General features: G+C 45.4%; 1 protein-coding gene across 2 annotated transcripts in view; it reads left to right on the top strand.

Annotated features, from left to right (window-relative positions):
• Positions 1–14,615, top strand: part of LOC138266850 (chloride channel protein ClC-Kb-like) — a 436,514-nt gene that overhangs the window by 374,996 nt on the left and 46,903 nt on the right. For both annotated transcript variants that reach the window (XM_069215547.1, XM_069215546.1), the window contains one exon: positions 4,478–4,582. In XM_069215547.1, coding sequence (XP_069071648.1) covers positions 4,478–4,582 — 105 coding nt within the window. The remainder of the gene's footprint in view (positions 1–4,477; positions 4,583–14,615) is intronic.

Here is a 14,615-nt window from a genome sequence, read left to right as displayed (position 1 = left end):
GGGTGGGGGTGGGAGGGTAAGAACAATACAAATATTACTTTAAAACCAGTTAAGTGAACAATACATATGTATACCACACCAAAACGTGAACATTCCCACTGCTTCAAAACCTTCACACAACGAAGATGACTACAGGAGCCTGAAGTATTAGGTGAAAGGAAGTGCAGGACGTAAGGAAAGTTTTTCCAGTGCCCAGAAAAAAAATACTGTAAAGCTAAGAGGTATGTAACAGCTGGAACGTAAGACCCAGGTTCATTAAATTTTTGGTGGGGCACAGCCATAGGTCATGTGAAGGTCGTAGTCTTGAATATTGTGTAGGTAATGTGACAATACCTTAATATCGTAACCAACATATCTAGGACCAAAATATCGAGGAGGAAAGTGCATATAGATTTGCTATTCTTAACTCCACTAACTCCAAACCTACTTACCTTGAAGATATATATGGGTCTTCATATAGATTGAGATGGGTATAGATTATCTCTAGGTACTTACCTGATATTTTAGTCCTTGATATGTTGGCTACAATACTAATTTATCTTAGTATTGCCTATTTAATGTTCAAGACATACAGCTCTTAAGAGCACCTGTATTGAGGCAAATCCCAAACTCTGAAGACCCGTCCGACTTGTAAACAAATAGAGACGACAAAAACACTAAGCTTAAAAAAACAGGTACATGACATAAAATCCAATGAAGAGTCTAAAATCATGAAGAGTCCTTCTGGCAATAAGTTCTTCTGGCATTTTTGGGTGTGCACCACCAATGCCTTATGTTATCACGCCTGTATTGCCAAGACAAAGTGCAAAGAGGGAAGTGCAAAAAGAAATGTTAAAGTGCAGACTGTGCAATAAGTGCAAGTTTTGTGTTTATAGTGTCCTTACCCTGCTCATCCCCTCGGCTGAAAGCAGTCTATTTGCCTTTAGTATTAATTTTATGAAAGATGCAATCACTTGGGGGAAGTCTGCTTTCAGGCAGGAAAGTGTTGTATGGCGCAACAATCATATGCTGTGTTGGTTAAAAATGTTCTGCAGCAAAGTCTTGCGTTTGGTGAGTTAACAGGGCATATCAATAGGACATGATTCAGGGATTCTTCTTGTTGATGGCAAAGTTTGCACTTAGGCTTCGGATGCCATTTTGGAAAGCAGTCAGTCGTTGAGAACAGCCCGATTCCTCAAAGGACAGCTTGATTTTATAGAAGCCTTTAATTAAGTAGGACTGATAAATGGATCTGCTGTAGAGCATGTTTATAGCTGTTAATGGACAACCATGCATGGCTTCTCTTGCTAAAAGTTTGTTTGTCTCTGCTCCATGAAATCCTCTTTATTTGGTTATTCAGAGCTGTTTTAATAGAGGTATGAGATATGGCCTGTTCCCACATCTGTGTTGCATTTAGGTCCTTCAATGCCATCCCAAAGGCTTTCGACCTGCCATATAATTTTGTCTAGAGGCCTGATTGTATTTCTTTCCATATTTGAGATTTCAACGTTTCCTGGTCTGCCTTCCTCTGTGGTGACATCTAAATTTATATTGGACCTTTTTGTGCTAGCCGTTTGATCGATTAGACCAAATTCCGAACGGATCTGCGACATCGATGCACTTTCTGGGAGGTGGAATAAAAGACAGAAAGCCTTGGTTTGTGCAGAATTCAAGAAGGGAACCATACTTCTGTGGAAAAGCTTCCATTCCAAAAATCATGAACTCAGTCTTTAAATTGGCCCTAATATTCTGGCATGGATGCATCTGTCCTGGCCCTATACAGGGACTACATGAGCACTTTGACAATGGGTCCTTGTGTATGAAAATCATCAGCGCCAGTGCCCATCTTCCAGAAATGGGACCATGGAGCTAAAGACGCAGAGCCAGATTCATCACCCACCAGATGCTTAAAAAATTGACTTTTGATTTCCCAGTGGATTTCCACTACCTGAGGCCAACCTCATGTCAATGCAGTTACCATCAAGGCATTCCAAATGTCTCCTATTTGTTGCCAAAGAAAAAGCCTTATGTTACAGCCTACTCTAAATAGGTTTTGGAACTCCCTGGAGACCTTCCCCCAACCCAATGGATTCACAGATTTCAAAGCTTAGGTATTGTTGAGTCTTCTCTAGGATTAACATGGCCCAAGGATGGGTGTTCAGCTTCTGACTTTGACATTTCCATTCCTCAGTGAGAGACACAATCCCTCTCTTGCCCGGATGTGGAGATTATGTATGTTTCCTTGCACATGCTTCCTAAAGTCAATGTACATCGTTGACCTAGCCACAGATCAACATGCCTTTTGTTCTGAAACTTAAAGCTGTTGCGTCAAGTTCGAAGAGATGCCAGTACATAATAAAATGGTTCTGAACACAGATGTACCAATCCATCCAATCCGGTCCAGTCTCTTTGTGACATTTTGTCTTTTATCCTACAGCTGGCGGGTTCACACAAAGGTTATTTGTTGCGCAATGAGGCTTTAATATATGCTAATAATGGTGATTTTGGTCTAATGTAACATCTGAAAAGGATTCTGGTGGTTTCATTTTGGTTGCACCTTGAGCCTCACCCATGCATTTTTAGGCCTTACCCTGTGGATGCTAGTTTTGCTACTGATGCTCTATTCTGCCTTCTTCGCAGCTTCCTATACGGAATCTGACTTATATGTACCCCATTACTATCTCCAAAATTGCTGTCTGCTTCATACTTGCTTCAAATCTACCGAGAAATGTGAAGATACTTAGGGAAAGCCGAAGGGTGGCCAAGTGAGTTGAGCACTTCCTGCTGACAAAACGCAGTGTGCTGGAGGTTATGAGTTTGAATCCTAGAAAGGCAAATTGAGTCTTCTAGCATTCTGTAGGGAAGCAAATTGAGAACCATAAATTTGGCCACAGTAAATGCTGTTATTTACTGCTCTTAGAAACAGATGAAGCAGGTGCTTACAGAACATACAACACAAGTCATTATTCTTATGAAAGAGCACAAATGCTTTACTTCATGTATGTACACCCATGGACTCCTTAAGTTTACAATCATCACTACTCCCAACTCAGCTTTGTGTACAACTTTCTCCCCAGCAGTCTACATATGGTTGAACCTCAGCATGAGGACCACACATGACAGGCAGAGGAAAGGATTAACCCCCTACAGGAAGGCTTACTATTTTGAATGTTTTATGTACAAAGGTTTCTCGTCTTCTCATTTGGCTCAAGTCATAAATGCCAAAGAACTTATGGAGTGAGAGCATTCTGGGTAGTCCAGTGAGTTAAGTGTTTGTATTAATAAGTTTGTTAGTGCTTTCAAATAAATAAAGGATGCAAGTATTTCTAAAAACATTTAACTGGCCTAATGTAATGGCTTCATTTGTAAACCATAAATCTTCCAATTTCTTTCTTATATTATTAAAATAATTAGTCAAAGCACTCAACTTTCGGAAACATACCCAAATTTATGACAAACATTCCTGTTCTCTATACCAACCAAATAAGGAACTTTCTTGTTTGGGGACACACCACTAGGTCCCTTGCACCTTCAGGACTAAGATTTGCCTAAACCCAAACATCTAGGACAATCTTCTTTGTGCTCTCTGGAAGCAAATTTAAGTAGGATGGAATGTGCTTGAGGTTACATAGTCCAATGAGTGTTGTGTTACTCAGTCACTTTATTTATGGCATTTAGGCCCTCATTACAACCCTGGCGGTTGGCGGAGAAGCGGCGGTCTTACCGCCAACAGGCTGGCGGTAACAATTTTGGAATTATGTAACCGCCATGGTCATCCTCCACTTCTCCGATCCGACCGCCAGGGTGGAGACGACCGCTGGGCTGGAGACCAGGGTCTCCAGCCCGGCGGTCGTCACAATACCGCCTGCGGTATCATGACCCAGCTGACTGCCATGGATTTCATGGGGTTAGGAACCGCCATGAAATCCATGGCGATGAGCACTATCAGTGCCAGGGTATTTATTCCCTGGCACTGATAGGGGTCTCCCCCACCCCCCACCCCCACCCCGAGTCCTTCCCCTACACCCCCCACAACCCCTGCCACCCCCAAAGGTGGCAGGACCCCCCTCCCCACCCCTACCCCCAACATTATATTACACATTCACACCCGACACGCACGCAGGCACCACCAACACACATACCCGCACACACACCAACATACATGCCAACAGCCACACACACCCACATTCGGACATACATGCACACATCCATACAGACATACATACAGACATGCACTCATTTTCATTTTCCCTCAGTGGTCTTGTAAAAAGACCGCCGAGGTTGTAATGACCACCTTAGTGTCCTCTTAACTACTAGACCCCAATGACATTTTGGGTCCTTGATCCTCCAACTGTATCATCCACCTCACTTTACCCGCTCACTTTCTTTCTAATTTCAAATCAAAATATATTCTAAATGGTCCTTCTGACACAACCTAACTAACTTACTCAGTTAGCTCCTTTCTCCACCACTCAAATGTCTTCAACATCTGCTGCAGGTGGAAGAGTGGGAATGCCGCCAGCTACAGGAGACAGTGCGTATGGAGGACCTGACCATTGACCCAGCACCCTACAGACTGGTGGAGAAGGAGACCCTGTACCAGGTGGGCTGCAGTAGCAGAATCCGTTTCTTGTTTTAATTTAGTTGTATGTAGTTGTAGGTTTTGTATGTCCTTAATAAGTGCAACTGTTAGAGTAAATCTCCACTGACATACCTCACAGTAGCTACAGAACAATCAAGCTCTGGGACATGATATATGTGTTTACATGTTATACGGAGGATTAAGTAGCTGTTTTTGCTTCTAGGATGGTAAAATCAGAAGAATACTTCTTAGCTGTTACAGAGTAATCAGCCTGGACATCTCACAGCAAACTCAACTGATACCACACAGAAGATCCTAAGGCACTACTGGTACTTCTCTCTCAGGGATATTAGAAATAGGCATTTTGATCTTTATGACTGAGGAACAGGGAATAGACTTGTGTCTATTATTGGATCTTTCATAGCTCCACATGCTTGAATCACTCCCAGTCATTGAAGTGGAAGTGCTGCGGTGCTATATTAACGCAGTGTGCACAGCTATCTGCTATAATGGCACTGGGCCATCAATTTAATAGCCTATCGTTGACCAAACTTAAAAAATTTCCAATCAAGTGCAGGTACCCTCTAGAACAGTGGTCTCCAAACGTTTTCATGCTGCGCCCCCCCAGTTGAAAAATAAAAATCATTGCCCCCCTCCGAATTTTTCACAATTATTTTATAAAGATGGCAATGTTTAAGTATGTCTAGACCTATTTAAACATTGCAGTTAAGTACTGTTACCTTTTTTTAAAATGCAATAACATGCTTCTTAAAACAAATGCCTCAAATGCCTGTTAGCTGTATAATGCTTCTTTTGGGCAGAGTCTGCCCCCCCCCCTCACCCCTGGGATCACATAAAGCCCCTCTAGGGGGGCCCGCCCCCCAGTTTGAAGACCTCTGCTCTAGAACACTCTCAAGAGAGGCTGAATCCCTCATGTTTTCACTGCATGTGGTGAGTAAAGGGGGTCTCTTGCTGCTGTACTCAGTTTTTTCTTCTTCAAACAAGGAACTGAAAGTTAACCTCCTCCACCATGTCCGATCCTGAAAGGCTTTTTCGGCCCTGCAAGACCTGTGGAAAAAAAAGGGTTCTTGTGGATGATTCACATAAAAACTCTATTTCTCTTCCAGGGGATCCTCATCAATAGTCATAAACATTGAATATTCCCGCCCTTGTGCGGGGACCCCGGAGCATATATAAAATACACACATATAAAGTATGAAATATGCACGAAAAATATATATAGCATTTTTAGTAGCCAAACTTTCATACTAAACTCATATATACATGTGTAAAACAGTAATGCAGACTATAATCATAAACAGGCTAAAATGCCTTATTTCTATGGAGTTTTTTTTTTTTTTTTAATTGTTCTTAAAATTACAATAAGAGACAAAGGGGATTATTCCAACTTTGGAGGAGGTGTTATTCCGTCCCAAAAGTGACGGAAAAGTGACGGATTTACCACCAGCCGTATTACGACTCCATTATATCCTATGGAACTCATAATACGGCTGGTGGTATAGCCGTCACTTTACCGTCACTTGTGGGACGGATTAACACTCCTCCAAAGTTGGAATAACCCCCAAAATGTCTACTAAAACCACACCACTGAGCCCAGGGAAATCAGCAGTAGCAATCATCAGAGAAAAAGATAAAAAACTACATTGAAAAACACTAGAGCATTCTTAGCCAATAGGCTGCATGCAGGTTAACACAGGAGAACTATAAAAACTTTGGCACCGTGCCTTTAAGACCCTGAGCACCTCCAGTATCTCACCATGCCTCAGAGGTGAAGGAGAGGTGACAGTTGGTTCACAGTTAGGTCAGTTCTTTTTTCCGGCTTCTTCTGAGAGGATCCTGGAGCATTGAGCTCTTAGTTTTTCTGAGTTTTTCTCAGAAAAATACTTTAGAACAGCGTTTTTTCCTACTTTACTCGACATCTAATATCATTGTCTGGGTTTGGAAGTTTTTTCCTGACAGAAAAATGCCTTCACTTTTTGTGAAATGCCCTTCCTGTGGGAAGGAGAAGGCCCAGTCAGATCCACACACTCTCTGTATTGTGTGCTTGCCTCAGAGTCACTGCCCTGACACTTGCAAACACTGCAAGAACATGTCAAAGAGGACTCTGAAGGACAGAGAAAAGATCAGGCTTCATGGACTTCACAAGAGGCAGAAAACATCATCCTCTTCGCTTCCCAGGCAGCCAACAAGCCACTCTCAGGAGAGACTGGCTAGATCGGCGTCAGCAGGTAGGAAAGTACCTGTTTGTTCCCCGTCGACGTCGTCGCTGCCACCATCTCACCGCCATAGATCGCCGTCGACGGCGACCCGCCCGACGTCGAAGGATACGGCGTCGGGAGAACATGGCCATCGCAGGGGCATATCTCTGTCGACGGCAGCCCGCCGATCGACGTCGAGCCATCACCGGCGCGCCCATTTCCGCCGAAGGCCTCGCACCCCTCGACGTCAAGAGAGACGATGTCGAAATCACCCCAGCGGCGAGAGCAAGGACATCCGCCGTCGGCCGCCCACCGCTCCACGTCGAGGCACATGACGGCGAGCAGGTCGCGGTCCAGAGATCGCCGTTCGACGTCAAGACACTCAACATCGAGACACTCAACGTCGAGACAGGAACAACCAGCGGCGCACCGTTCGACGTCATTACGGCTGTCGATGTCGACACAGGTTTTACCTGTCTTGCAGGGAGCAGAACATCGGCTTCCACCAGCAGACAAGACCACTCCATCTCCAGTGGTCTCCATAAGGAGTGGTTCATCTCAGTCGAGAGCAGCATCGTCGGGGCATGTCTCACCCATCAATTTGTCACCAAGATGGTTGGAGAGCCTTAACAGACCAACGGCCTCCCCGTATTCGCAGTATTCACGGATGTACTCTCCTACTGCCTCTCTCCCGAGAACACCATCACCGACAGCGCGGGCAGGACAGGCTTGTTCTGCTTCTCGCCAACCGACCACGAGGCCTGGGCGCTCTGCTACAGCGCCTCTCAGCAGGTCACGTTCCCAGCGACGATCTAGATCACGATCAAGACACAGAAGGTCGCCCTCTTGGTCATCGTCAGGGTCATCCGTCAGACGATACTCCCCCACCTTAACAGATTCCCCACCAGGTAGAGTTTCACCGGTGGACGACATCACTACTTTTAATGAGGTGCTTTTCAGGGGAGCACAGAAGCTAAACATAGAGGTTCCAGAACCCTCAACCTCCTCATCAGTCATTTTTGAGACTCTACAGCATAGAGCGGTTTCGTAAAAGCTACTGCCGCTAGTGCCTGGTCTGTTGCAGCCAACCATGGACACCTTTTTGGCGCCAGCCACCCTCAAATCTGCTCCTGCTAGGATTTTGAAAAAATATAAAGCGCCTGAACAAGATCCTTTATTTCTCAGAACGGAACCGTCGCCGGACTCAGTCATATTGGCCGCAGCCCAAAAAACTCACTCAGTGGCATCATCCTCCACGGTTCCACCGGACAAAGAGAGCAGACATCTAGACTCTCTGGGGAGAAAAATGTGCGGCACAGCGGCATCTATGATGAAGGTCTCCAGCACGTCTGCACTCCTAGGCAGATATGACCGTTCACTGTGGGACTCTCTCAACAGGTTCACAGAAAAATTACCTATTGAAGACAGACAGGACTTCCAAGAGGTCCTTCAAGAGGGATGTCTGGTATCCAACCAAGTCATCAGCACAGCGGCAGATGGGGCAGACTTAGCTGCACATGGGTATGCACATGGGATCTGTGCAAGAAGGTTTTCCTGGTTGAGATTGACTGGATTAAAACAGGAAGCACAACAGCGCATCCTAAATCTTCCATTCAACGGGAACTCGCTGTTTGATACCCATACGGACGAAGAAATGGCGCGCATGAAAACTGAAGTGGATACCATGAGGGTAGTAGGCCTGGAGAGGAAGAAGGACTTCAGGCGGAGGTATAGGCCTTATGACAGGCGCCCTTTCCAGCAGAGGGTTCAAACCCCTCACTGGTCCCAGAGGCCACAGCAAAGGCAGGGACGCCCACTTTTTCAGTCTTGTAAGGCCACAAGGGAACGAGGGTCAAGTAGACCACAACAGTCCACACCCAAAGCGCCGGCCAAGCAATGAGGACTCGCTTCCCTTAACACTGTGCACCACTCCGGTGGGGGGAAGTATCACAGACTTTATTCACGAGTGGCGTTCTATCACAAAAGACAAATGGGTGCTCAACATTGTCGAAAATAGCTACTCTCTTCTTTTCCGGCAACCTCCACCGCACTTGCCACCAGCCAAATGCAATCCGTCTCATGTCAGCCTATTGCGCAAAGAGGCTCTCGCCCTTTTACGAAAGAAGGCAATAGAAAAAGTTCCACTCGCGCACAGAGGGAAGGGGGTTTACTCCTGTTATTTTCTGGTGGCGAAAAAAGGCCGAGAGGGCGTTTTCAGACCAATTCTGGACTTACGGCTTCTGAACAAGTACATAAGAAAGCAAAAGTTCAGGATGCTGGCTCTTCACCAGATTTTCCCTCAGCTACATCAGGGAGACTTGATGTTTTCCATCGACCTGCAGGATGCATACTTTCACATCCCGATAGTTCCCAAGCATCGGAAATTCCTGTGCTTCCAGATAGCCTCACAGCACTATCAATTCAAAGTGCTACCATTCGGCCTGAAATCTGCCCCCGTGTCTTCTCGAAATGCGTGGCAGTGGTAGCGGCACATCTACGAAAACAAAAAATCTTCATTTACCCATACCTAGACGACTGGCTACTGAAAGCCTCCTCTCCGGAGCAGGCGAGAACCCATCGGGACATTGTGCTCAAGGTTTTCGAGTCTCTAGGTCTTCAAGTCAACTACCAAAAGTCCACCTTGATTCCAACGCAGAACCTCCACTACCTGGGAGCAATACTAAACACAGAGCTCCAAAGAGTGTATCCTTCGGAGGAACATCTATTATCAATAAAGAAAAAGTGTCAAGACCTGTTAAGATCCGACGCACCTACGGCCCGTCAGGTGACATCTCTGCTGGGCTCCATGGCATCATGCATTTTCATTGTCCCGAATGCCAGGCTACATATGAGGCCCCTCCAAGAGGCGTTGGAAAACAACTGGAGCCAAAGGACAGACCGCTGGGAGGACAGAGTGCGGCTGCCGATAGCAGCACGTCAGTCATTGCAATGGTGATGCACAGACCTCACCTATCAGTAGGGGCTCCGTTTCACCAGGTAATTCCATCCAACACTCTGGTAACGGATGCGTCTCTTCACGGATGGGGGGCTCATCTAGGTCCCCTTCAAGCTCAGGGCCTGTGGTCCGTCAACGAAAGGAAGTACCACATCAATCTGCTGGAGCTCAGAGCGGTCCATCTGGCTCTCAAATCTTTTGCTCCATCGATTCAGGGGAAATCTCTCCTAATACAAATGGACAATACAACCACAATGTATTACTTGAACAGACAAGGGGGAACGAGAGCCCTATCCCTATCTCGGGAGTCCCAAACAATCTGGCATTGGCTCCTGGCCAGAGGAATGTCGCTTACAGCGGTTCACCTACCAGGTCAACAAAACGTGGAAGCAGATTTCCTGAGCAGACACCTAGAGGACGCCCAGGATTGGGTCCTGCACGGTGAAGTCGTCGAAGACATCTTCGCTCAATGGGGTCGGCCTCAATTGGATCTCTTCGCAGATGAGGTAAACAAGAAATGCCCAGACTTCGCGTCCAGGTTCTACCATCCGGGATCTCAAGGGAATGTCCTGTTGATCGACTGGTCAGGGATATTTCTCTACGCTTTTCCACCGATCCCCCTCATACCGGCAGTGATCAACAAACTTTACAGATCCAGCACCAGAATGATTCTCATAGCTCCACAATGGCCCCGTCAGTTCTGGTAAACAGATCTCCTCAACCTATCGGAACAACCTCACAGGAGGCTGCCGTGCAGACCGGATCTTCTGAGCAGGATGGAGGGCAGGGTGCTACACCCCAACCTACCCTCTCTGAGCTTGACAGCATGGCTCCTGAATTCCTGCAGTATGGGCACCTAGGGCTCTCGCAGGAGTGCATGAACATCTTGAAGGAGTCCAGACGACCTTCCACGTGGCGTTCTTACGCGTTTAAGTAGAAGAGGTTCTACATATGGTGCTGTCAGCAAGGTCAGAATCCCATACGGCCTCAGGAGGAGGTCATACTGTCTTACTTACTCCATCTCGCAAAGTCCGGTCTGCAGGTATCATCTATGAAGGTACATTTATCTGCCATTACAGCCTATCGTAAGTCACCTACTCAGGAATCCTTCTTTACGAAACCAGTAGTCAAGGATTTCTTGGAAGGTTTGAAAAACGTTTTTCCGCCCATTCGGAGACCCTCCCCTCCATGGGAATTGAACATAGTACTGTCAAAACTTATGGGCCCTCCTTTCGAACCTATACACAAAGCCTCTTTGCAACACCTTATGTGGAAGATGGCTTTTTTGGTAGCCATTACTTCCGCAAGGAGGGTCAGTGAAATTCAGGCTTTGTCCTCCAGAGAACCGTACACAGTCTTTCACGACAATAGAGTAGTTCTGCGAACTCACCCATCATTCCTACCGGAGGTCGTGTCAGAATTCCACATCAATCAGACTATTTCTCTACCAACTTTCTTCCCCAATCCGGAGACTCCGGCGGAGAAAGCGTTGCACTCCCTAGATCTGAAAAGAATGCTAAAATTTTATTTGGATAAAACAAAGTTGATTAGACATTCCAACCATTTGTTTATGGTCATTTGAGAACAGGAGAGGCAGCATCTAAACGAACCATATCAAGATGGATAGTTTCTTGTATTGTTAATGCATACCAGTTGGCTAACAAACAACTACTTGCTAGACCTAAAGCGCATTCCACAAGAGGAAAAGCGGCTACTGCTGCCCTCCTTAATAATGTTCCAATATCTGAAATTTGTAAGGCTGCTACATGGAAGTCTGTACATACATTTACTAGACATTACTGTTTGGACTCTGATGCAAGAGCAGACGCCCAAGTTGGGCATGCCTCTCTGAGAAATTTGTTTGCATGATACATATCTATTCCTGCACTTCTATTGGACGGTCCACAGAGTCAAGGGATGGGCTTGCTAATCTATTCAATGTTAATGACTATTGATGAGGATACCCTGGAAGAGAAGGATAAGTTACTTACCTGTAAATCCTAGTTCTCTTCCAGGGGTATCCTCATCAAAGTCATAAACAAACCACCCTCCTCCCCGGGCGCACGTCTCCTAGAAGTGCAGGACACACTATCTTTTGAATCGGCTACACAGCTTGTCACCGTAAAAAAGTACTGACCTAACTGTGAACCAACTGTCACCTCTCCTTCACCCCTGAGGCATGGTGGGATACTGGAGGTGCTCAGGTTCTTAAAGGCACGGTGCCAAAGTTTTTATGGTTCTCCTGTGTTAACCTGCATGCAGCCTATTGGCTAAGAATGCTCTAGTGTTTTTCAATGTAGTTTTTTATCTTTTTCTCTGATGATTGCTACTGCTGATTTCCCTGGGCTCAGTGGTGTGGTTTTAGTAGATATTTTTTCTCTTATTGTAATTTTGAGAACAATTAAAAAAAAAAAAACTCCATAGAAATAAAGCATTTTAGCCTGTTTATGATTATAGTCTGCATTGCTGGTTTACACATGTATATATGAGTTTAGTATGAAAATGTGGTTACTAAAAGTGCTATATATATTTTTCGTGCATATTTCATACTTTATATGTGTGTATTTTATATATGCTCCGGGGTTCCCGCTTAAGGGCCGGAATATTCAATGTTTATGACTTTGATGAGGATACCCCTGGAAGAGAACTAGGATTTACAGGTAAGTAACTTATCCTTATTGCCTTCATCTGGACCACAAGGCTAAGGAGTGCAAAATATGCCACACTTTCTCCACAAAAACTCTAAACTATAGAGAAGGGAGGCTGCTATTGTGGCTGCAAAAAAAACAAAGCCTATAAAACATCCTTGGATGAGGACAGCAACTCCTCTTCAAGATCTTGAAAAAGGACAAGATCTCTAGAAGGCACTTCTGAAGAGAGCAGAAAATCCCTCAAAACTCACTATCAGACGAAGGAGTCTAAGAAAAAGCAGAACCACACAAACAATTCTCCTCTGTAGCACCATTATCTGCTCCTGCTACATCTTCCAACCCACAAAAAGATCTTCCTCATGCTTCTTCTTCCTATATGTTAACAGGAATAAATCCTCTTCATAAATTCTGTCGACGACCCCATTATCGTCAACAGCAAGATAACGAGGACCACAACGCTAACGATGATGACAGCCTCCATCGACACTGTCATCTCATCAGTGAGGACTGTGGAGGCAGTGACGAGCACAGCTATGTCCCTGTCGATGGCGATCTCGTCAAGGAAACCTCAGTCGCCGACCTCAATGACCACAACAACAAAGACCTAGTTGGCAAAACACCATCGGCGATGATCCTGTTGACAAAGACACCATCGACGACGACCCCCATCGACAACAGAAGAAGCACTGATGACGACATCATCATCAATGACAATAAAAATTACAAAAACCGAGGATTCCCTCATCCACTAAAATATATCCTCTAATTCCAAGTAATTTATTGGACATTGAGTATTCGGAGAAGGGGGGGCCATTTGGACTAGCTCACAGCCCTTCTGAACACCATGTCAAATGCCAAGAAGAGGAACTGCAGGATTTTCCGTGTTTTTATCATCAGCTCTTTCCACAGAAGCATCCGGATCATTTCAGATACTATCCTGAACCTTCACATTGACAATATGATTTTCTTTTGCCTCGCTCCTTGATCCGGGATCTTCAGGCTATGCTATCTGATTATAGAAAGCGTTTCCCCCTCCACAACCAGAGAAATGACTAGTAACACTGCCACCACCTGTTTCACCAACAAACATTTCTCCACCTGCCATCCCATATACCTACACTACCTAGGGAAGACCCATCGTCCTCTGATGAGAGAGAGGAAGCGGAGATTCCGGACCTTAAACCTCCACTGGATGATTGGGACGATTATGTTATTCCCACACCATCCCCACCTCCACAACAGCCAGTTGATTCACCTCCAGAAGACATTGGAGTATCTCACAACCTTATGGAGAGGGCAGCAGCCAGATTCCATCTTCCTGTAGCGGTTCAGCCGTCCGACTACTTTCTTTACAATTTTAAAGACCAGGCAAGAAAATCAGTTCAGTCAATACCCATCATTGATTATATTTGGCAGGAGGGTATCAAAATTATGAAAAATCCAGCTACAATAGTAGCTGTTCTGCCTCACACTGACAAAAAATACAGAGCACCAGAGTACTCCCCTTCATGTAGGACAGGGCATCCCAGACCACACTCCGTCATTTCTCAAGCAGCGCAATTAAGAACAAAAAGCCCGTCTGCTCGAATACCATTACCACCAGATAAAGAATGACTTCACCTAGACACTATAGGCAAAAAGATGTTCTACCATGTCAGAGATCACATTCAGAGCTGCCAATTCATTAGCCATTCTAGGCCATTATGACCGACAGATGTGGTCATACATCAGAGACATAATTGACCTCATCCCAGAAGATCGAAAGCCTGAAGCAAAAAAGATCTTGCAGGAAGGCGCTTTCCCAGAGATTATTAACTGCTCCATGGATATTGCTTCCACATGCTTCAGACAACTTGCTGGCGCAGCTGTCTTACAATACCAGGGATGGCTTAAAGCGACCTCATTTAGACCTGAGGCTCAATCAAAAATACTGTATATGGCTTATGATTATGGCACACTTTTGGCAAATCTATTGATTAGCTCTACTTGCCATTAAGACAGATACAGATAGTGCTAAATCCCTCGTAACAATGCAGTACAGGAAGTTGCCCTTTCGAGGTGCATGAGGTTGAGGTTTTTCCAGCTACATAGGAACATACCAGCGCTTACAGCAGTATCAGCCTTATCATCCCCAGTACAAGTCAACATTCCAGCAACAGCCATGCCGCCAACCATCTACAGTAGGTATCTAGACAGTGAGCACCCCAAAAGTTATCACATCAAGCCCG

Source organism: Pleurodeles waltl, chromosome 12, assembly GCF_031143425.1.
Source record: "Pleurodeles waltl isolate 20211129_DDA chromosome 12, aPleWal1.hap1.20221129, whole genome shotgun sequence".
NCBI classification, from domain to species: Eukaryota; Metazoa; Chordata; class Amphibia; order Caudata; family Salamandridae; genus Pleurodeles; species Pleurodeles waltl.
Note: the sequence above shows the minus strand (reverse complement) of the source record. Positions and strands in the feature narration are given on the sequence as shown.